This window comes from Eretmochelys imbricata, chromosome 3 (assembly GCF_965152235.1).
Source record: "Eretmochelys imbricata isolate rEreImb1 chromosome 3, rEreImb1.hap1, whole genome shotgun sequence".
Lineage (NCBI taxonomy): Eukaryota > Metazoa > Chordata > Testudines > Cheloniidae > Eretmochelys > Eretmochelys imbricata.
In genome coordinates, this window is record NC_135574.1 from 47,322,571 (window position 1) to 47,344,472 (window position 21,902).

Consider the following 21,902-nt stretch of genomic DNA (forward strand, 5'->3'; position numbering starts at 1 on the left):
AAACAAAGAACAGCTTACTAGTGGTGCAAACAGCAGACACAGCAGCCATATTAAAACAAAGTTTAAATTCCACGGAGGGACAGGATCTCAAATTGGGGGCTACAGATTCAATAAACCTTTTAAAAAGTTTTTCTTGCCAGATTATTTGTGCATTATGGATTTACCATCAGTGTAAGTATGGAATGCTGCTGTTTCCGCTAAGTGGACTTTAATGGAGGAGAGAGAGACAAGCTCATTGTCTTTAAGTGTATCAAGTATTACAAAACCAGTTGCATAGAGACAGAAACTCCTATTAGTTGTCCAGATAACATATCTCTTCCATTTGAAATTGTAGCTGTTTTGGTAGATGGTTTTTGAGCATTAATAGGAATTTACTGCACTTCACTGGAGCATGAAAATGGCGATCGGGGGAGGTCCTGGATGACTGGAAAAAGGCTAATGGAGTGCCCCATCTTTAAAAAAGGGAAGGAGGAGGATCCTGGGAACTACAGGCCAGTCAGCCTTAAAGGTCAGCCTCACCTCAGTCCCTGGAAAAATCATGGAGCAGGTCCTCAAAGAATCAATTCTGAAGCACTTAGAGGAGAGGAAAGTGATCAGGAACAGTCAGCATGGATTCACCAAGGGCAAGTCATGCCTGACTAACCTAACTGCCTTCTATGACGAGATAACTGGCTCTGTGGATGAGGGGAAAGCAGTGGACGTGTTGTTCCTTGACTTTAGCAAAGCTTTTGACACGGTCTCCCACAGTATTCTTGCCAGCAAGTTAAAGTAGTATGGGCTGGATGAATGAACTATAAGGAGGATAGAAAGTTGGATAGATTGTAGGGCTCAACGGGTAGTGATCAATGGCTCTATGTCTAGTTGGCAGCCGGTATCAAGTGGAGTGCTCCAAGGGTCGGTCCTGGGGCCGGTTTTGTTCAATATCTTCGTTCATGATCTGGGAGGATGGCATGGACTGCACCCTCAGCAAGTTTGAAGATGACACTAAACTGAGAGGAGTGGCAGATACGCTGGAGGGTAGGGATAGGATATTGAGGGCCCTAGACAAATTAGAGGATTGGGCCAAAAGAAATCTGATGAGGTTCAACAAGGACAAGTGCAGAGTCCTGCACTTAGGACGGAAGAATCCTGTGCACTGCTACAGACTAGGGACCGAATGGCTAGGCAGCAGTTCTGTAGAAAAGGACCTAGGGGTTACAGTGGACAAGAAGCTGGATATGAGCCAACAGTGTGCCCTTGTTGCCAAGAAGGCTAAGGGCATTTTGGGCTGTATAAGTGGGGGTACTGCCAACAGATCAGGGGACGTGATCGTTCCCCTCTATTTGACATTGGTGAGGCCTCATCTGGAGTACTGTGTCCAGTTTTGGACCCCACACTACAAGAAGGATGTGGAAAAATTGGAAAGAGTCCAGCAGAGGGCAACAAAAATGGTTAGGGGGACTGGAACACATGACTTATGAGGAGAGGCTGAGGGAAGTGGGATTGTTTAGTCTGCGGAAGAGAAGAATGAGGGGGGATTTGATAGCTGCTTTCAACTACCTGAAAGGGGGTTCCAAAGAGGATGGATCTAGGCTGTTCTCTGTGGTAGCAGATGACAGAACAAGGAGTAATGGTCTCAAGTTGCAGTTGATATTGGATAGGTTGGATATTAGGTTTGATATTAGTAAAAACTTTTTCACTAGGAGGGTGGTGAAGCACTGGCATGTGTTACCTAGGGAGGTGGTGAAATCTCCTTCCTCCGAGGTTTTTAAGGTCAGGCTTGACAAAGCCTTGGCTGGGATGATTTAGTTGGGGATTGGTCCTGCTTTGAGCAGGTGGTTGGACTAGATGACTTCCTGAGGTCCCTTCCAACCCTGATAATCTATTATTCTCTGATTTTTCCAAATCTTGTATTTTCCACTGAACAGATGGAGTAACTCATTATACCACTGTTGTCTTGGTCATGCTGGGGCAACTAGAACCATCCTGGTGAATCTTATTTTCTTTGAGGGTTAGGAGAAATGCATTTACATCAGCTACATTCCCCAGGCTAAGAGAAATGTGTTCCTCAATGACTGTTTGTCTGAGCCCAGTCTCAAGGAAAAACAAGCACATTTTGTAATGAATTTTCAGTGAATAGATCTAGGTTGTGACTTCCCCAAAGGTTGAAAATGTTCTGAATCACTGAGTCCTTTAGAGACCATGTATGCATCTGCGAGGAATCTCTGCTCAGATGATCTGCAAGCTCACTGTGCTGTCCTGCAACACATAAGGCAATTGGGGAAATGTTGTATAGGATATGCCAGTCCTAAAGTTTTGTCCCCTGGATTACCACATCCTGAATCTCCAGAAGAAATGCCTTGAGAACCCACTGACTGACCTTCAGTTCTAACACGTTTATGTGTAGTAAGGATTCCTTATCATTCCAAAGACCTCAAATGTAAAGGTTGAGGAGATGTGCACCCCAGCCTATTCTGGACTCATCTGTGGTGACCATTTGCAAAGGAGGAAGTGGATTTAACGATGCTCCCTTGAGGACATTTTTTGGTTTCAGTCTCCATATTAGAAAGACCACCTTTCTCAGAATGGTGAGTTTTTTGAGCATATTGTCCATAGTGGGTTTGAAGTTCTTTAATAGCCAGTGCTGAAGTGGCCTCATTCTGAGTCCGGTAATTGAGGACATATACGTTGTGGATACCCTGAAGCCCATTAACTCTGGGAAATACATTATCCTCTGAGAGGGTTGTAGCAGCAGTCTCTGTATAGTGGTCTTTAGTTCCAAAACTGTCTCCTTTATGGAATCAAGGATTCCCCCAATGAAGGAAAGCTTTTGTGATGTAATCAGAAAGGACTTCTCTTTGTTTATGAGAAGACCTATGGTTTCAAACAGAGAAAAAGTGACCTGAATGGCTTTGTTTAAATCCTTTACATACGAGGCCTTGAGCACCCAATCATCTAAGTAAGGGGTAACAAAGATCCCTTGTCTTTTTAAATGTGCTGTTACTGGAGTCAGCCATTTGATAAAATCCCTGTGTGCAGTGGAGAGGCCAAAGGGTAAGACTCTGTATTGGAAATGATCCAAACCAAAGGACAAAATGTAGATAGTTGTGGTGAGATGGTCTTAGGGGGATGTGGAAATATGCATCTTTGAGGTCAAGAGCAGCAAACCAATCCAGGGTTGACAGGGAGGGAATAATCAGAGCCAGAGATAGCATTCTGAATTAAAACTTCCTGACATATTTGTTTAGAGGCCTGAGATCCATAATTGGTCTGAAACCTCAATTTTTCTTCAGGATTAGAAAGTAGAAACCCTTGTTTCTGTAAATTAAAGGTACTTCTTCTACAGCCCCTGCTTGCAGTACAGCTTGTACTTCTGCTTTTAATCTCTCATGAAAAGGGAGGACAGTGGGGGGGCTACATGGCAGAAAGGATTTGAATTGGATGGAATAACCTTCCATTACTGTGTCTAAAATCCACATGTCCAAGGTGATAGTTGTCCAGATGTAAGCAGGGTCTGAATGAATGCTTCCCTGATAGCTAGTTGGAAGGGGAAAAGACTGTGGGTGTGTTTATGTAAATACAGTTTGCTCCGGCTCTGTTTACATAATCATTTACAGCTGTGTCAAATGATCAACTTTGTCTGGTGTTGGGTACAAATGATCTTAGTACTGAATGCAGGGGTAGTGAAATATGGTTACCAATGTTGTAATTATTGTAGGAATACAGGAAAGCAGGACTGTTCTTAACCTGTCCAAAATGAGCGGGGGGCACCCTCAGTTGAAAGAACTTCATTAAGCAGGGGCTCCAATGTCAGAGCCCTGTGAAAATAAGAGGGATGGGGATAGGAGTCTTGGTCAGGAGATTGCACAACCCCTGTCCCCCCCCAAGGGGTCCTCTGTTCTTTCCCACTCTTCAAAGAATAGAGCTAAATAGACTTCATTAGGAGCCTCTTTTGTTAATTTAATTGCTCATTTTAGAGCTGAAACCAGTTGTGGTAGGACTGTGTTTCTGCCCTGCCTGCTAAGAGCTAAAATCACTGAGAGACTGATGTGCAGAGGTCACAGCAGAGAGGCAGAAAGTGACTAACAGTCAGCTGGTGAATGATCAGCCAGCAGGGCGGCGGCAGAGAGGCATGATGAGCAGGCAGCAGCAGAGAGAAGTGACCAACAGGGTGGCTGGTGGAGGGGGAACAATGAGAGGGATAGCTCAGTGGTTTGAGCATTGGCCTGCTAAACCCAGATTTGTGAGTTCAGCCCTTGAAGGGGCCATTTAGGGATCTGGGGCAAAAATTGGGGATTGGTCCTGCTTTGAGCAAGGGGTTGGACTAGATGACCGCCTGAGGTCCCTTCCAACCCTGATATTTTATGAGAGCAGTGAGCAGGTGGCCAGTAAGCAGCCAGCAAAATTACAAAGTCCATTATTATGTCCTGAGTCATCCACTTGCAGCAAGGCACTCATTTTGTCTTTAAACAGAAAGTACTTATTTACCTTCAACAGTGTTCAATAAGCAACAAAACACATTTTACAAATTAACCACAGCTTAGGAGGATAGTAGCAATTCTTGTAGTATTTAGATATATTTTTAGCTTAAACTGAAAAATTTAGTGAGGATGGAGAGATCTGCTTGGGAGGATCATTATGCCAGAGCAGTCTCATTGACTTCAAGCAGAAGAATCTGTGCAGCGTTGGGCCAATGAAGCTAAACAGCACAAATAAAACTTTCCCTTAATATTTTCCCCTTCATTGCAGTTAACTACACTCACACAAACCCCACTCAAGAACAATGTGTGATCATGTAGAATCTGTGTTGCACTGCTTTGGCCCAACAAAGTCAGGCCACTAAAGTCCCACCATGCCTAGGCCAAAGTCAAAGCTGAAGTTTTAGCTTTAATTTCTGGCAATCTTCCTGTTGCTGCCTTAAGTGAGACCAGCAAAATTAATTTTACATTTTTTTTTTGTCATTTATCTATACATGTTGAAAGTGGTATTTGAAAAGCACTTTAAGGCAAGCTCCCTGGATAATTTATGAACATCTGAGGATCCATGGAACAGTATATTCTACTACAGTATGATATATTATTTAAAAGAAAAATGTTGTAATCATATAAAAATATGGCCCTTTAAATATTTGACCTATTCTTTACATTTAATGCACTTAAACTGTGAATGGTATGTGGGAGTCTTTCAACTTTCTTGGCATGCTTACTGTATTTTCAGCAAGAGGATAAAATAGGGAGAGATTGGATTCTTCAGTCATCCATTGGAAGAGTTAAAAAGAGCCAATAGTCTTCCAAATAAAACTAACCAAACTCCTATTTTTGCATCTGGCATGCTGGCAACTTATTTAAGTGATGCAGTGGGGCTGATTCTGAACTCATATTTATCCCAGTGAAAGTCAACTGATCACTGTGAAATCACTTTTGATGTTTTCTATCTGTTTAAGCTGGAAAGCTTGTCTCTTTCACAAACAGAAGTTGGTCCAGTGAAAGATATTACCTCCTTGCTCTTTAGTATAAGTGACTACAGACTCAGGCCTAGTGTTTCTACTATTTAAGTATCAAATGTGTACTCAGTTCTGTAACATATGGTCCCTCTTTTAAGGAGCTCATAATCTAGTTTATCTACAAGAAGAGGCATCACTGAATGTGCAGACTCATGTGGCTCAGTTTACCTATAAATACAGCTAATAGATGGGCAATACATTATACAAATGTTCCATACTTGGTGGATTAATACTGATGGGCCTCATGGAGGAAAAAAATTAAGAAAGGATTTAAAAGGAAAGGTTGCTCACTGACACACAAGGAGACAGGTGGAATCCTAAGAGTAATGGACACCCAGTACAATGTGGCCCTGATCCTCACTCTAGCCTTCCAGCAGTACTAGAATAATAATTATAGGGGGAGCAAGTAGGGACCCATATATTGAGGTTGCCTAAGACTTTCCATTATAAAGCATTTTTGCAACCATTTTTCTCTGAGAAGCTCCCACACCTAAATTGTTTGTGGGAGGATCCACTTGCGCTATAAAATGCCTTTTCTTTGTCCCAGGAAATGCCACTCAAATTTGGCTGAGACAAAGTAAAAATACAAACAAAAGTACAGGTAAAATACAAGTAAAACTCTCTCTGACTTGCAGCCTCAGGAAAACTTTGGCAGCCTGCCCAAATCACTGAACTTTCAAAGGCCGGGCTCATGCCGCCATGAAAGCATCAGCTCCACTGCCACCAGATGCTGCACTGAAGCTGACTAGCCCCAACGCAGCATGTGGTCCCAGCGGCCCAGTTATTCTCCCACCCTTGGGGCACTATAGGAGGCAAGATCTTCCCCAACTCCCGGGTGGTAAGAAATGGAGGCTAATGGGGGGAGGTGTGAAAGAGAGAGAGGCAGGCCAGGCTCCCCACAACCACCCCCCAAACCCAGCACATGGCACAAGTGTCCAATCTCCCACTCTGTGGGCAGCACATGGGACAGGAGCTACTGCAAATCTGGGGGAGAGGACAGAGAGCACACCACTCCAAGTTGGGCTTCCCTGGACCCAGTAATCCACATCCCCTCCTCTGAGAAAACAGCCTAGGTAACAGAGGCAGACTTGGGGCAGCTGCTCCACACAGCACGCACATTTCAAACCCTGACAGAATCCCAAGGGGAATCTTCACAATAATAAACGCTGCTAGAAGCAGCTTTAACTCTTTCAAAGTCACTCTAAGATTCTAAGCCCACAATGCTCAGCAACAGGAGAAACAGCCAAGAGCAGCATGGGCATAGAAAGCTGCATGGAAAGTGCAGGGTCTAAAAGCTCTCCTTGAAGCTGAGCTGAGATCTATGTGTCTGCAGTCTGCTCTCTCTGTGGATTTTCTGTCCTTGATGTTACAGAGATACATTTTCTTTCGCCTTTGTATTGAGGAGAGAACATGTTGAGTTCTCTCCAGAGTGAACAATATGACAGCAAAAGAAATACTGATACTTTTTCATCTCCCCTGGGTTCTTACGTTCCTGTAGTAAAAATGATGTGCAAACTGTCACTAATTTCCAATTATACAAATGTTAAGCGTGAAAACAAAAGGTGCTGAGTCACTCACACTATTTTTAAAGGCCTATGGGGTGCATGCTCGATACACAGGAAAAGCATAAAATGAATGAATTTTCACATTGTTTCTGCATCTGCATAAATTATATGTTGGAATTCATCTAGTACCCCACTCGTATCAGTGTGATAGCGATCACCTGATTTTAAACACCACAGAGGCTTTCAGCATCAAAAGGATGGAATCAGCATGAAGAATGCCGAGGAGATATATGTAGACATTTAAAAAAAGACAGAATTTAAAAAAAAAACAAAACCCAAACATGATCCTTAATTTACCACAGCTCCAGGGAAATGGTAAATTATATGTTGACAGCTTCCATGTGTGTTATGCAACTCTTCATTTTTACTATTCAATATATGTCCCATTAACAGAAAAATGGCTACATTTCATACCAAAGGATGCCTGTGATACCAAATACATCTTAAAGAAAACAACACATTCCAATGCCATGTGAACATTTGTACATTTTCAGCATTTTCAAGGGCAAAAAAATGAACTACAATAACCAAACATTTCTTATTCTTAATGCATTATTGTTTTAAAATAGTAATGTTCTTGATTTTTAATTTAAACATTATTTTTCAGACTTCACCAAGGGGGATGGCACAAGGAAAATATCCATTTTTCTAATTCCCTGAAAATTCCTCTACAAATGACATTCAGAAAATAATTACTAATTAATATTGTATTGCAGTAGCATCTGGAAGGCTGGATCATGATTGGGGCCCTATTGAGCAGGTGCCATAGAAATAAATACAAATAAACACAGTCTTGTCCTCAAAGAGCTTATCACTTTGGGTCCCAATCCTTCATCTAGATCCCCTGGCATGGACCCTAGCACCCAAGCAGAATCCTGTTTATTCCACTGGGACTCCACATGGACGCAATGCTCTGTACCAACGGATCTTAACTAGGAAGCAGGGCCTAAAATCTCTCAGTGTTTTCCAGCGCACAGCCCAGTCCTGCATTCCTCACTCACTTAGAGCTCCAGTGGAAGTTACAGGGAATTTTTCTTGAGGACTGCAGGATCAGGGGTCTGTTCTAATGCCCACTGAAGTCAATGGAAGGCTTTCCATGGAGTTGAATGGGCCCTGGATCAAGCCCCATGTGCATATATAAAATAGCTGGGAGGCGGGAAGAGGGGGTTCTCTGACTCATGGACAGAATCTGTTACATACTGAGTAGTGTAAAAATACATATTCCATCTGTGCACAAACACGTCATTCAGTGGTCTATGTTTATAGTATAATAGGTTCCAGAAATAAATGCAATTCAATAAAAATAATGAAAACCTTAAGACCAAAATTCTAAGAGTATCTAAGGATGATTTTCCTATTACTAAACTAAAGAAGTTGCACAGCATAACTCTCTCCTAGAACTTTACCAAAATCTTTACTCACTATGGATGTGTACTCTTCTGGCATGAATCAACTGAAAAGTTAAAAAAGTGAGGAAAGAGGAGAACTACCTTTCAAAATGAAGGTCTTCATTTAGCTAAAACATCACAGAAATCAGACAAGTCAGGCATAGAAATTCAAACTGCCTGTGGCACTCGCACTTAAGCGGAAAATTACCTGTCATCTGATTTTGGGAACAAGACAGGAGTAATATCTATATAAAGATGAGCTGTACTTAGACAATTTCTCTAATGTGTAAGTTAAAAGATTACTTTCTACCTATACAATCTCTCATTATTAACTGAATTTTGATGCTAGTGCCAACAAATTGCTTCACCTCTTTCTTTCCAAATTTTCTTACTGAATGCCTCCCATAGGGTATTCAAGAATATTTAACTTTTAAATATTTAACTCTTTAAAAGAAGATGAATTTACATGAAGCTCCTGAAAAAAAAGCAGCTAAAATTTCTTCTGCAGTAGGAATATTATTTTATATCCAATACTATGTTTTATATCCATGATTATACCCAAAAACCTATGTTTAAAGAACATTAAATGTATGTATACACTGCTATGTAAGCACAGGGTGAGTAGACCCTGGGTTTGAGCATCTACACTCATTCGTAACTCCAGGTTAGGAATTGTTGAACCCTGGGACTCCAGCATTATTATCCGAGACCTACCATTCATATCCCAGGACTTCCTAGAACCCTCCCAAACTGTGGTCACTCTAGCCCTTCATTCATGGTGTTGTGTGGGAAAACTTGACTGTCCACAGAACTTCAATGTCCAGAAGACAAAAAAAATCGGACCCCTGGTATCGTGGAACACTTTTGATGGACTCCCAGAGTATGAGTCTATTGCTTTGCAGTGTAGACTCAGGCCCATTAGAGCTTGAATCCTAGATCCTAGCTTCACTCAGTCTCAGACCCTCCACCCCATGGGATCTTGAGACCAGGCCCTGGTCTCAAGCATGACTTGTGTGTAGATGGATGGGGGGGTGGGGGGTTAGGCTTGGGCCTGAGTTCAAACCCTGTTCTTACATTCCATACCCTTACGGCTGTAAGCATTTTTTAACACGGGCAAAACAATGTCAGTTCCTGCTTCTCTTCTGATTCTAGCAAAGAGCTGAACCAATTTTGCTGAAATTAAAAAATAAAATAAAAATGCAGCCTCAAGCATACACTTCATATGGAAAATTTCAGCCCAAATGGTTAAAGTTCGGTTGCTTATAACTTGCCAAAAACAGAGTCTCATAATGGGAAGCGTCAAGTAACCAATAACTTTAGGCAGCGCCACAATTCGAACACATACTGCTTTTCAGTGTTCTGCTCTATATCACCTTGTAGGTAGACATCCTGAGATTATATTAATTTACAACAATTGCTGATGGATAGGAATAGTAATTTATGAATTAAAAATACATTGGTGAAATAATGCAATATCAATTTTTGGGAGGCAGGCAGGAAATCACCTATTTTTATTTTTCATATTATTTTTATAAGGAGAATGATCATGTATTTGTTAATTTCTAGGGCTGTCAATTAATTGCAGTTAACTCACATGAATAATTAAAAAAATTGTGATTAATCACACTGTTATACAATAGAATACCAATTGAAATTTATTAAATATTTTGGATGTTTTTCTACATTTTCACATACTGTATATTGTATTGTGTGTTGTAACTGAAATCAAATTTTATATTATTATTACAAATATTTGCACTTTAAAAATGAAAAACAAAAGAAATAGTATTTTAATTCACCTCATACAAGTACAGTAGTGTAATCTCTTTGTTGAGAAAGTGCAATTTACAAATGTAGATTTTTGCATTACGTAACTGCACTCAAAAACAAAACAATGTAAAGCCTGCTTGTAGAGCCTACAAGTCCACTCAGTCCTACTTCTTGTTCAGCCAATAGCTAAAAGAAACTAGCTTGTTTGTATTTACAGGAGATAATGCTGCCCTCTTTTTATTTACAATATCACCAGAAAGTGAGAACAGGCATTTGAATGGCACTTTTGTAGCTGGCATTGCAAGTTATTTACGTGCCAGATATGCTAAACATTCATATGCCCCTTCATACTTCGGCCACCATTTCAGAAGACATGCTTCCATGCTGATGACACTCGTTAAAAAAATAAATGTATTAATTAAATTTGAGAGTGAACTCCTTGGAGGAGAGTTGTATGTCCCCTGCTCTGTTTTACCCGCATTCTGTCATATATTTCATGTTATAGCTGTCTCGGATGATGACCTAGTACATGTTGTTCATTTTAAGGACATTTTCACTGCAGATTTCACAAAACGCAAAGAAGGTACCAATGTGAGATTTCTAAAGATAGCAACAGCACTCAAACCAAGGTTTAAGAATCTGAAGTCCCTTCCAAAATCTGAGAGGGATGAGGTGTGGAGCATAAGACTTTCAGAAGTCTTAAAAGAACGACACTCCGATGTGGAAACTACAGAACCTGAACCACCAAAAACGAAATCAACCAGCAGAAGGTTGATTTATCTGACTCAGATAATGAAAATGAACATGCGTCGGTCCGCACTGCTTTGGATGGTTCTCGAGCAGAACCCATCATCAGCATGGATGCATGTCCTCTGGCATGGTGGTTGAATCATGAAGGGACATATGAATCTTTAGTGCATCTGTCACGTAAATATCTTGCGATTCCTGTTACAACAGTGCCATGAGAAATCCTGTTCTCACTGTCAGGCAACATTGTAAACAAGAACCAGGCAGTATTATCTCCTGCAAATGTGAACAAACTTGTTTGTCTGAGTGATTGGCTGAACAAGAAGTAGGACTGAGTGAACTTGCAGGCTCTAAAATTCTACATTGTTTTATTTTTGGATTCAGGTTTTTTGTACATAACTCTACATTTGTAAGTTCAAATTTCATGATAAAGGGATTGCACTTTACAATAAAGGGATTTTATTAGGTGAATTGAAAAATACTATTTCTTTTGTTTATCATTTTTACAGTGCAAATACTTGTAATCAAAAATAAATATAAAATGAGCACTGTATACTTTGTATTCTGTGTTGTAATTTAAAACAATATATTTGAAAATATAGAAAATATCCACAAAATTTTAAATAAATGGTATTCTATTATTGTTTAACAGTGTGATTAATAGTAAGATTAATTTTTTTAATTTCTTGACAGCCCTATTAATTTTATATAATTTCTTGAATGAGTTGACATCTGTCTTTGCTGCATGTCAGAAGATGATGCAGCTACTCTGGATTTAGTCCACTTCTGTAACCAAGAGCTGAATTTGGCAGAGAATCACCAGTTGTCAGTAGACAATATGACAGTGGAAGGATACTTTATCAGAGCACTGCAATATGGTTTTTGAAAAATAACTCATTTTGGTGGAAAGTAGTTTTTCAGTTAAGAGTTCACAGGCATTTTCCATACAGCAAGACAGTAATTTTAAACCAATAGCTTTCTGGAAAAATTAAGATGGTGATTTACCCCCTTTGAATGCACCAATGCGTGTTAGTTACCTAATAGCCTGATCTACTAACACTTACTAATGGGTGCATACTTACTACCAAGGATATTCCCACCGATGTGCCTATGTTCAGCGGCAAGCATTTGCTAACTTATGATCCTGCAAGCAAGCTACTTCGTGGAAGGTTTGCAGTCTCCCAAAAACCATATACTAAAATGCAGTGTCAGATTAAAAAAATGACAGAAAAACTGTTGAAGCCTCATTTATTTATTATTGTCTCACTTATTGAAAACATCTGTTCCCACAGTAACTTCAGCAAAAAGGAGCTCTTAGATCTGTGAATAAAAATGGGCAATATCTTCATAAGGCAAGGGCCTGGGTGGGGACCTATCAGAGAAGGAGTTGGGGAGACTTTCTAAAGCTGGGAATGTTCACAGACTGATGAATGAGAAATGCAATTTCTGAACCCAGATCATTAACAATGAGAAAGTGCTGCCTAGGCAGAGGAAAAAAGAAAAATATCAATCCTGACCCCAGAATTTCTTCTGGTCCTTATTAACGTCATGTCAGCTAATGTTCAGATTAACTGACACCATAGATCACCTGACCTCCGACACAAATACTAAACTGACAGGTCAAGAGTTTAATTTGGAAGACTTTTTGTGGAGTATGGGCTAGTTAAACCATTTCAGAGATCATATGATAACTCAGTTTACTAGTATTTCACTTTTAATTGGTTTTTAATGATGCGTATGTAGAGGCTAAATTCTCTAGAATATTCTTTGTAACTAAACTTGCATTTATGCATAAACTGTATGCAGCTGTGTTTAGAAGACATACTTTTAAATGACCAGTATAACCAGGGGTGTGAATGTCTGGTTGAGCAGAGACAAGTTGCTATTTTAGTAAGATGGCAGATTTTTTATTCAGCAGGGGACTGGGGTTATTCCCTTCCCCATTCCTTGCCCTAAAGCTAGGTGAGGGAAAGTGGTATGAATTTTAACCCAGGTTACTGCATAGGGTTCAAGTATTCGCTTTACAACTGATCAGGAATTTTGCAGGACAAGGTAGGTTTCAACTAACCTCCCCATTCAAAACATATATTTTCAAAATAAAAGTTTCATATTTTGGTTTCAAAACCAAATGTTTTGACATCTTAGCCCTGGTCTACACTGGGGGCGGGGAAATTGATCTAAGTTATGCAACTTCAGCTACGTGAATAACGTAGCTGAAGTCGACGTACTTAGATTGACTTACCATGGTGTCTTCACCACGGTGAGTCGACTGCTGACGCTTCCCCATTGACTCTGCCTGCGCCTCTCACGGCGCTGGAGTGCAGGAGTCGATGGGAGAGTGCTCAGGGATCAATTTATCACATCTAGACTAGACGCGATAAATCGATCCCCGCTGGATCGATTGCTGCCGGTCAAACCGGCGGGTAGTGAAGACAAACCCTAGTTATCTACGTTTTTTAAAAGGTAATGTTTTTAAAAGGTTGAAATGTATCAATTGACCCAATCTGAAAACCTTTTTGACTTAACAGTTTGTGAAACTTCTTAAGATTTCAACTTTTTGACCCAATTCAAGATGGGAAAACATTTTTGAATCTCATAGGAAAGAAAAAACGTCGGACCTAGTTCTTTCTTCCTCCATATCGTTCTCTAGAGGCGGCAGCTCAGTGGTGGTTCTAGTGGAGAGGACTCTGGGCAGTTCAGTCAAGGCCAGGGCTCTGGAGGTAGCATGGGTAGGAGCTTTGGGCCCACAAAAGTCATAATTTTCAACAGAGGACTGTTAAGATAATTTCTCTTGGATGAAAAATGAAGCCATGACTACCTAGGGCAAGACTTTTTTCTTCTTCTTTTTTTTTTTAAAAAAAAGAAGGGTCTGTCTAAACTCTATGAATGTATATCTTATGGGAATTCTCTGTGTTGCAGACCTGAAGAAGAGCTCTGTATAGCTCAAAAAGTTTGTCTCTTTCACCAGCAGAAATTGTTCCAATGAAAGATATTACCTCACCCGTCTTGTCCCTGTCATCTTATGGGTAATCATTAGTGGCAGTTCCATACAATAAATCTTACCTAAGTGTTCATTAGGTGTAATCAGACTCACTCCAGTTTGTAAAATCACCATATTCTATTACATTGAGAACATGTTGTGGAGGTGACAGGGTAAGTTAGCAGTCTCATCCTGTCAACCAGCAGCAAGTACAACTTTTATCCATTGCAGTTCAAATTGGTCCTGCACACAGCGGGCTTGCAGGCCACACCCCAAGCATATAAAATGAGGTATAAACTGTAACTTACCATCCCCAGTTTCAACACAGAGTTGCAAGCCTAAATTGTTCTGTGGATTAATCACCCAATGGTTGCTGGTCACAGTGATATCAAATACAAGCCAGCCCACATTAAAAGCTTGAGTCTTCCTTGTGTCCAGCAGGAACAGTTCTGCATCCCTATTTTAAAAACAAACAGCAGAAAGTTAGGGCAATAGCAAAGTCATTGTTTCTTGTGTTGATCTGCACTCCTGAGAGTGATCTGACAAGGCCCATGTGAGCAATGAGGCACAGCTTTTTGGTCTTCCTTTGCTGTGACACAGGGTATTTGCATATCTTAGCTGTTTCCCCTGGAAAGAGACTGCCTATAACAGAGTCCTTGGTGGTTCCTTTCTCAGGGAGTGAACCTGACCACAGCCAGTTCTCTACACCAGGCAGTCATATAGCTACCACGGCTACACTACTATTTTTAGCTTGCTAGCGCATATGAAAGGTGTGTCGCCTCAAGCTAGGAATCAGTCTGGATTTTAGTGCAGACATACCCTAAGTGCTTGGTGTGGATCATCTCTTTCTGTTTGTACAGTACCTAGCACAATAAGCCCTGATCCATGATTGGGGCTTCGTGGGCACAACTGTACTACAAATAAATAAAATAATAATAATATCGGTATCAGTTTACTTTTCTTAAAGCAGCATGCAAGTTCAAGGTAAACATTCTTACCCCTATTTGCCATGGTGGGCAAGATTTTATAACCTCAGAAATCTTTTAGTAAGTAAAGTATCTGATTCAAAATTATTTCTGTCAGAATTAATGGTAAATGATTCAAGTCAAACTTAATCCATCCTTCTCTAAAAACTATACTGATAACTGCACACACCAAGATTATATGTTAAAGAAATACAAAGGGACAACAAGCTTATAAAATATGAAACGAACAGGTTAAAAATTATGGTGGCCTTGGGTAAATGATACTTCAGCCAGCAGCTGTGCAGATGGATATCACAGTGACATGACGGGTGGAAACTGGCATGTCTAAACTGTCAGTTTTAAATGCAGACATAGGCTCTGATTCTGCAAATGTATACAGATGAGTAATTTTACACACAAGATTTTGAGAGATATTGTGCACCTCAGCTCTCATAATAGTCAATGGGAGCTGCAAGGGTTCAGCATCTCTAAGCATCAGGCCAACTGACCCCCAAGAGACTACAGTACACACAAGTGGGTAAGTGTTTGCAGGATCAGGGCTAATAAAAGGTGACCTCTGGAGAGGAGACTGGCTCTTTATTAAAACAAGATCAATCACATTGAGCCAGTGCTCCCCAATTTCTCTGTTAAGTTATAATGCTAGTGAGGACATTCTCCTGCTGCGCTCCTATCTATTTGATTATAGCAGAAATGTGTTAATGACCACACAAGAAGAAAACATACTGCTTCCTCTGGGTATAACCAACATGAAAAAATCCTACAATTCACGAGACCCTGACCCGCTACTCAAGCACTGAACACATTAACAGCATACCACAAGCTCATAAAAGGTATTCTCGGGGGTCTTAAATGCCTAATTTTCCTCTAATAAGCAGTTTTGTCGGAACTTTAAATATTAAACATCTAGCTGTAAATGAGATGGCCTTCTAAGATGGTTATTTATAAATATTTTTATATCACTTAGTAACAAATGTACACAAAGATGACAATTCTGTAATACTATTTTGGAGCAAAAATATGAGATTTTTAAAAATTGACTGTTTTAATGTTTACTATTCTCTTCAAGAACAAATTACTTAAATTATTAAAAACAAACAGGAAAAAATGTTTACAAAACTCAGGATTTTGTAGTAAATATTTAAAACACATCTGAAACAACTTTACAATGATAACAGAACTGGTAGTTTCATACTCACTCCCCACCAAGGAGTCCATGTGATAATGTCTGTTAAACATGATTTTCTTTAAGACTCAAATTAGCCTTTATTCCAGATCTGTCATTTTTGCAGGAGAGCCCTTTACAAGGGACCTGGTCTACACTACACAATTATGTCAGTGTACACACTACAGCCTTGCCCTGCGAATGTAAGTGCCCTCCTACATCAACATAATAACTTCACCTCCACAAGAGGCATATGCTTATGTTAGTTAGGGCATCAGTGTCTGTGTGGACGCTGCCTTACTTACTTTGGCTGTTGGCTGTCTTGTCAATTTCAGCGCTCTATGCTGGCACCATGAAATTGACAAGAAAGCCAGGCAGCTAGAGCTCAGCTGCCCCGACTCCCCACTCCCAGCTGGCTGTTGCCTGAAGGCTCCCTGTTCTTCATTCAGAAAGCCTAGAAACTCAAGCAGCTGTCTCCCCGCCACACACACACACACACACACACACTCACTCTCTGGGTTGGGAGCGGGGAGTTGCAAAGCCCAGGCTGGAGTGGGGAGGTGAAAGCTGAGGGAGGGCGGGGGAAAGGAGAGGGCAGCTGGGCTCACAGTGGGGAGCTGCCCAGAGCTCAAGCCCTGGCTTTCAGCCCCCCCCGCCGCACACACACACCCGCTCTGCCCCTCTTCAGTTGATGGAAGCACTCCTGGTAAGGATGTGCACCACCGACAGAAGGTGGGTAGTGTGGACATCAGTAATTACTGCAGTGGCTGGAAGTTGACCTAACACAGGTCAACTTAGGGCTGTGGTGTGGACATGCCTAAGGAGTTAGGAACCTTTGGATTTGCACTCCCTCTCTTAGTTATTCTCCCTTATTGATTCACAAAGCTAATAACTGCGATGTTTTTGACTTGTACCAGAAAGATTCCAAATATGCCCTCAGATATATCCACGAAAAAGCCAATTGGAGCGGAACATTCTTATACAATAGTGAAACAAGCCCCTAATAATGGGTCTAGTCCTCAACTCCTTCTTAGAGACAAAATCCCTAAAGGGAGTTTCGCCCAACTAATGATCTCAGAGCTGGCCAATATAACTTAGTCTACTTGCACTGCTGCAGCTGACATGAACTTGGCTACCCTTTGGCATTGGTACTTCGGTCTTTTGGTTCTTCCTTCTTCACGCAGCAGAATCAGGTAGTGTAACTGGCTGTAACAAAGGGATTACTCTTTCTCCTTGGCTTCACGTATGGAAAAGTTATTCATTTTAGGGAACTACAGAAAACAAGAAATGATAGCTCAAGGGAATGGTAATACAATATAGAGACTTTCACTTCTAGATCACTGCAAAGAATCTAGCCCAGGTAAATAGTAACTTAATACAGAACTTCAAAATATTTGCAACAAAAATTTGACTTTTTTCACATTTTGTTTCAAACTCAGGGTGAAATACTGCCCACCATGAAATCAGTGGGAGTTTTACCATTAATTTAACTGGGGCCAGGATGTGACCCTTAATTTTAGCCCAATTCACCCAAAAGTGCACCACATTTTGTGGATTTTCTCCTTTTATCCAATGAAAGCAAGCATGGGTCCATTCTGAATGATAGGCAGCTTCAACATTCAGATTCAAAATGCAAAATTTCATATTTTCTATGAAAAAGTAGCCTATCACATGTAATGAAAACATGAAAGGGGATGAAGTAGCCTGAAAGAAAAGATTGAACAAAACAGTGAACATCTGGTTACAAAATTCAGGGGGGAAAAATGCCTCCATCATAACATACTCTGGTAGTGACAAAGATTTTACCACAAGAAAGGCTATTGTGTGTCTAAGCATAATGTGTTTGGTGACCTCAGTCCAGTCCCTCGTGGTCAGCTGTCCATGATAGAAAATCCACCCCAGCTGAGAGTCTCAGCAGAGGCAGCTCTGGACAGAATGGATGTGCAGCTCCTGATCCCCAACGGCCAGCTGAGCTGCTCTCTGATTGCAAGAGCTGGGCAGGATAAAGGTTCACAAAATCATCTTTGTGAGCCCCTGAATCCTGGGGCAGATCTGTCCCAGGCCACCTCAGGACCACTACAGCAGCTAGCTAGAGATATCCCACTAGTATTCCTTTTCTCCTACCCTCACTCCCTGAATCAAGGGCTCTGCTACGGCGTCTTTATGGCACCTGACAATTCCGCAAAGCACATGACTAGTTAAGCTCATGACTCTGTGCCACCAGACCAGAACCAAGTATTTGGCCGATGGATTGCATTACTTTTGTCACTGGGAATGGTCAGTCCAGCTCAGGGTTGGAGCACATTGGCAAAGCTATGTAGAAAATCTTGCACTATTGCCCATGCTTTATGTATTCTTGGGATAAGTTGAGAGGCTGTGTAACAGAGTCCATAGGGGTTCCTCCCTCAGGTGGGTGGAGGAGCCTGACCACAGCCAGTGAGCTATACTAGGTGGTCAGTACTAAGGCCCCATTTACCCACTATTTGCCTCGGGGCTCTGCCCTTTATGGGCCTCCTTTAGTCTCTCTGGCTGGGGGATCAAAATAAAGCCACAACCCCCCACACATTCAGTGATACGGTAACTCCTCACTTAACGTTGTAGTTATGTTCCTGAAAAATGCAACTTTAAGGGACATGATGTTAAGTGACTCCAATTTCCCCATAAGAATTAATGTAAATGGGGGGGTTAGGTTCCAGGGAAATTTTTTTCACCAGACAAAAGACCACACACACACACACACACACACACACACACACACACACAGATTTAAACAAACAATTTAATACTGCTACACCGTGACAATGATTGTGAAGCTTGGTTGAGGTGGTGGAGTCAGAGGGTGGGATATTTCCCAGGGAATGCCTTACTGCTAAATGATGAACTAGCAATTGGCTGACCCCCTCCAGGGTTAATGCATTATTGTTAATGTAGCCTCACACTCCTCAAGGCAGCACGAATGGAGGGAGGGGAGACAGCCTGGCAGACAGAGACACACACCGTGAGCGAGAGAAAGATGCGCATTTCCCCGTTAAGTAAGCAGACCCCACTCTTAAGTAGACTACCTTGTTAAGTTAATCAGCAAGCTGAGAGGGCAGCTGCTGCCAGGAAGCTCCCTCCATCCTGAGCCCTGTCTTTTGTCCCCCCCTGCTCTATGCAAGATGGGGTAAGCAGGGTGCAGGAACAGGGGGGAGGGGGACACCCTGGCATTAGCCCCCCACTTTTTCCCCTCCCCCCCCCACAGCAAGCAGGAGGCTCTGGAGAGCAGCTCCAAGGCAGAGGGCAGGAGCAGCACATGACAGTGGGGGGAGGGACAACTGAACTGCCGGCAATTGATAGCCTGTTGAGCAGCTGCTGCAGAGGAAACTTAGGGGAATGGGGAGCTGATAGGGGGGCTGCTGGTCCACCCTGGTTCTAAGCCCCCACCAGTTAGCTGCAACAGGCTGCTCTTTCTGCGAGCAGTGGACAAAGCAGGCAGCTGCCAAACGACATTATAAGGGAGCATTGCACAACTTTAAATGAGCATGTTCCCTAATTGATCAGCAATGTAACAACAAAACAATGTTAAGTGGGATGACTTTAAGTGAGAAGTTACTGTACTCCCTTCTTGTGTTCCCTGCAAAGGGGAGTGGCACATCGATAATGCTGCCAATTAGGGTGACCAGATGTCCCGATTTTAGGGTCTCTCTCTCTTATATAGGCTCCTATTACCCTCCACCCCCTGCCCCACCCAAATCCCCTGTCCTGATTTTTCACATTTGCTGTCTGGTCACCCTACTGCCAATGATACAGACCCATGCAATGAGTTTGGTGAAATCGCTCTGGCCGGGTCTCTGAGATCAGCTCAGCCTGTCTCCCTTACCCTGGGAGTTCGTTGTACTCTCCTCAGGGCTGGGGTGAAGGCTTCCTGCCTAGGAGTTCCCTCCACAACTTCAGAAGTCACTCCTGCAGTCTACTGCTTAGGGCAATCCTCCTCCTCCCCTCCCTGCTGGCTGCAGCTTCCTCCCTATCATGGATGATTGACAGAGCCAGAGGGGTGAGATTACCCCTTCCATAAGGGCTTCTCTGGCCCCTTCCTCATCCGTGTGGGGCCTGTACATCTCATCACAGGCTGTCATATGCAAACCCGAAGCGTCGTTCACATACATGTGTGGCCAAACAGCCACAGAGACAGAAAAAGTCTAGGAGTACACAGTCTTTGCTGGTGACCTGAAAGTCAACAAAACTGGGCTCTGGTGGTCCAAATGGTGGAAAGAAGTGTCTTCCAGAATCTAGGACCACTTCTCAAGCACCCCAGATGCCCCAGCACTTTCCCTGCTTAAACCAAGAGACTATCTTACTGAAGAAGTCAGCTGACAGCAGTTACTGTGGTATCATACTGGGAGGAAGGCCTCTGAGGTGACCAGGACCTAAACCATTTAGGGTTTTTAATGTCCAAACCAATGTTTGGTTTCACTCAGGAGCTAATGGATAGCCCCAAGTACCTATTGCTTACTAAGCAGTTGCAGAATGGTTCTCATGTAGCCCCCTTGTAGAGTACAACCTGGAGGTGACAGACCCATGAATAACTGTAACCAGGTCTGAAAACCAAAACAAAGAACTTTCTTGCCAAGCACAAATGATAAACACATTCTTGGCAACCACTGTTATTTGGCAGCTGGGAATCCAACAAGCTGTGCAGGTTTCAGACCTCAGCACAAGCAAATGGCAGTGGAGCTGCCCTTTGGACTTGGACTTCTTTATCAGTCTTTTGAATTTATAGAATTTGAAGATCCTGTTTGAATTTGAATTCAAATTTGAATTTGAAAACCCTGTTTCATTCACACCTTAATTTATATCTATTTAAAGATATCGATGTCCCCTCACGTTCTCCTCTTCCTCACAGTACCTTTTTAGAACCTGTTGTCACAGTTCTTTTGAATTTTTTGCAACATGCATGCCCAGGAAATCAGCTCCTGCTCTGCAGATCTATAAGAGGCAACATTCTGGTTACAAGTGACCATTTTCTGTGGTGAGTAATATTCTGAGTAAGATTCTCATTTTAACAATATTCCTTTGTTTTGTAAAATGATACCCAATTTTGGGTTTTCATTTCCCTTTCCCCGCTACTAACCCTGAAAATATCCCTTTCGGGTGAGGTATGAAGTCTCCTGCTAAAATAATGAAGGACCAGATTTTCAAAACAGCTTAGTATCCAGCTGTTCCCATGTAGACACCTAAAGAAGTGGCCAGATTCTCAAAAGGAAGAATTTCCATGAAAGCCAAGTTCTGAGATCTTTTGACTATTTGGATCCACATATTTAAGCAGGAGATTCTCTACATCATTTTGAAGGACTATTTTCAGGGTTAGCAGTAGGAAAGGGAGAACCCAGGACTGGGCTTGCTGCTAGGTTAAAATGAGCACTTCCGGGTGCTGAGCTCCTTTGAAAATCTAATTATTTATTTAGGTGCTGGACACACTTGACAATCTGTCCTATAGAGCTTTCTGTAAACTTGCACTCAAAGATTATTGCTTTGTCCACTTGTAATGCTTTATTTGCATTAAACTTTAACATATGGAAATCCCATGGAGCAAAATGTGTATCTCTCTCTCTCTCTCACCAACAGAAGCTGGCCCAGTAAAAGATATTACCACACCCACCTTGTCTCTCTAATATCCTGGGACTGACACGGCCATAACTACACTGCCTAACTCACTCACAGACACACATAACAGTCCTTGGCAGTATTTAAACAATAAATAACATTTAAAAAAAATCAGTACAGCTCTTGCTTTGACAAAAATAAATAAAGCTGAACTGTACAGTATACAGTAGTTAAATGAA

At 41.7% G+C, this 21,902-nt stretch overlaps 1 protein-coding gene across 3 annotated transcripts in view; it reads right to left on the reverse strand.

Annotated features, from left to right (window-relative positions):
• BMP5 (bone morphogenetic protein 5) overlaps positions 1–21,902 on the reverse strand; it is a 69,935-nt gene that overhangs the window by 20,388 nt on the left and 27,645 nt on the right. For all 3 annotated transcript variants that reach the window (XM_077811592.1, XM_077811591.1, XM_077811590.1), the window contains exon 3: positions 14,241–14,389. In XM_077811592.1, the coding sequence (XP_077667718.1) occupies positions 14,241–14,389 (149 nt within the window). The remainder of the gene's footprint in view (positions 1–14,240; positions 14,390–21,902) is intronic.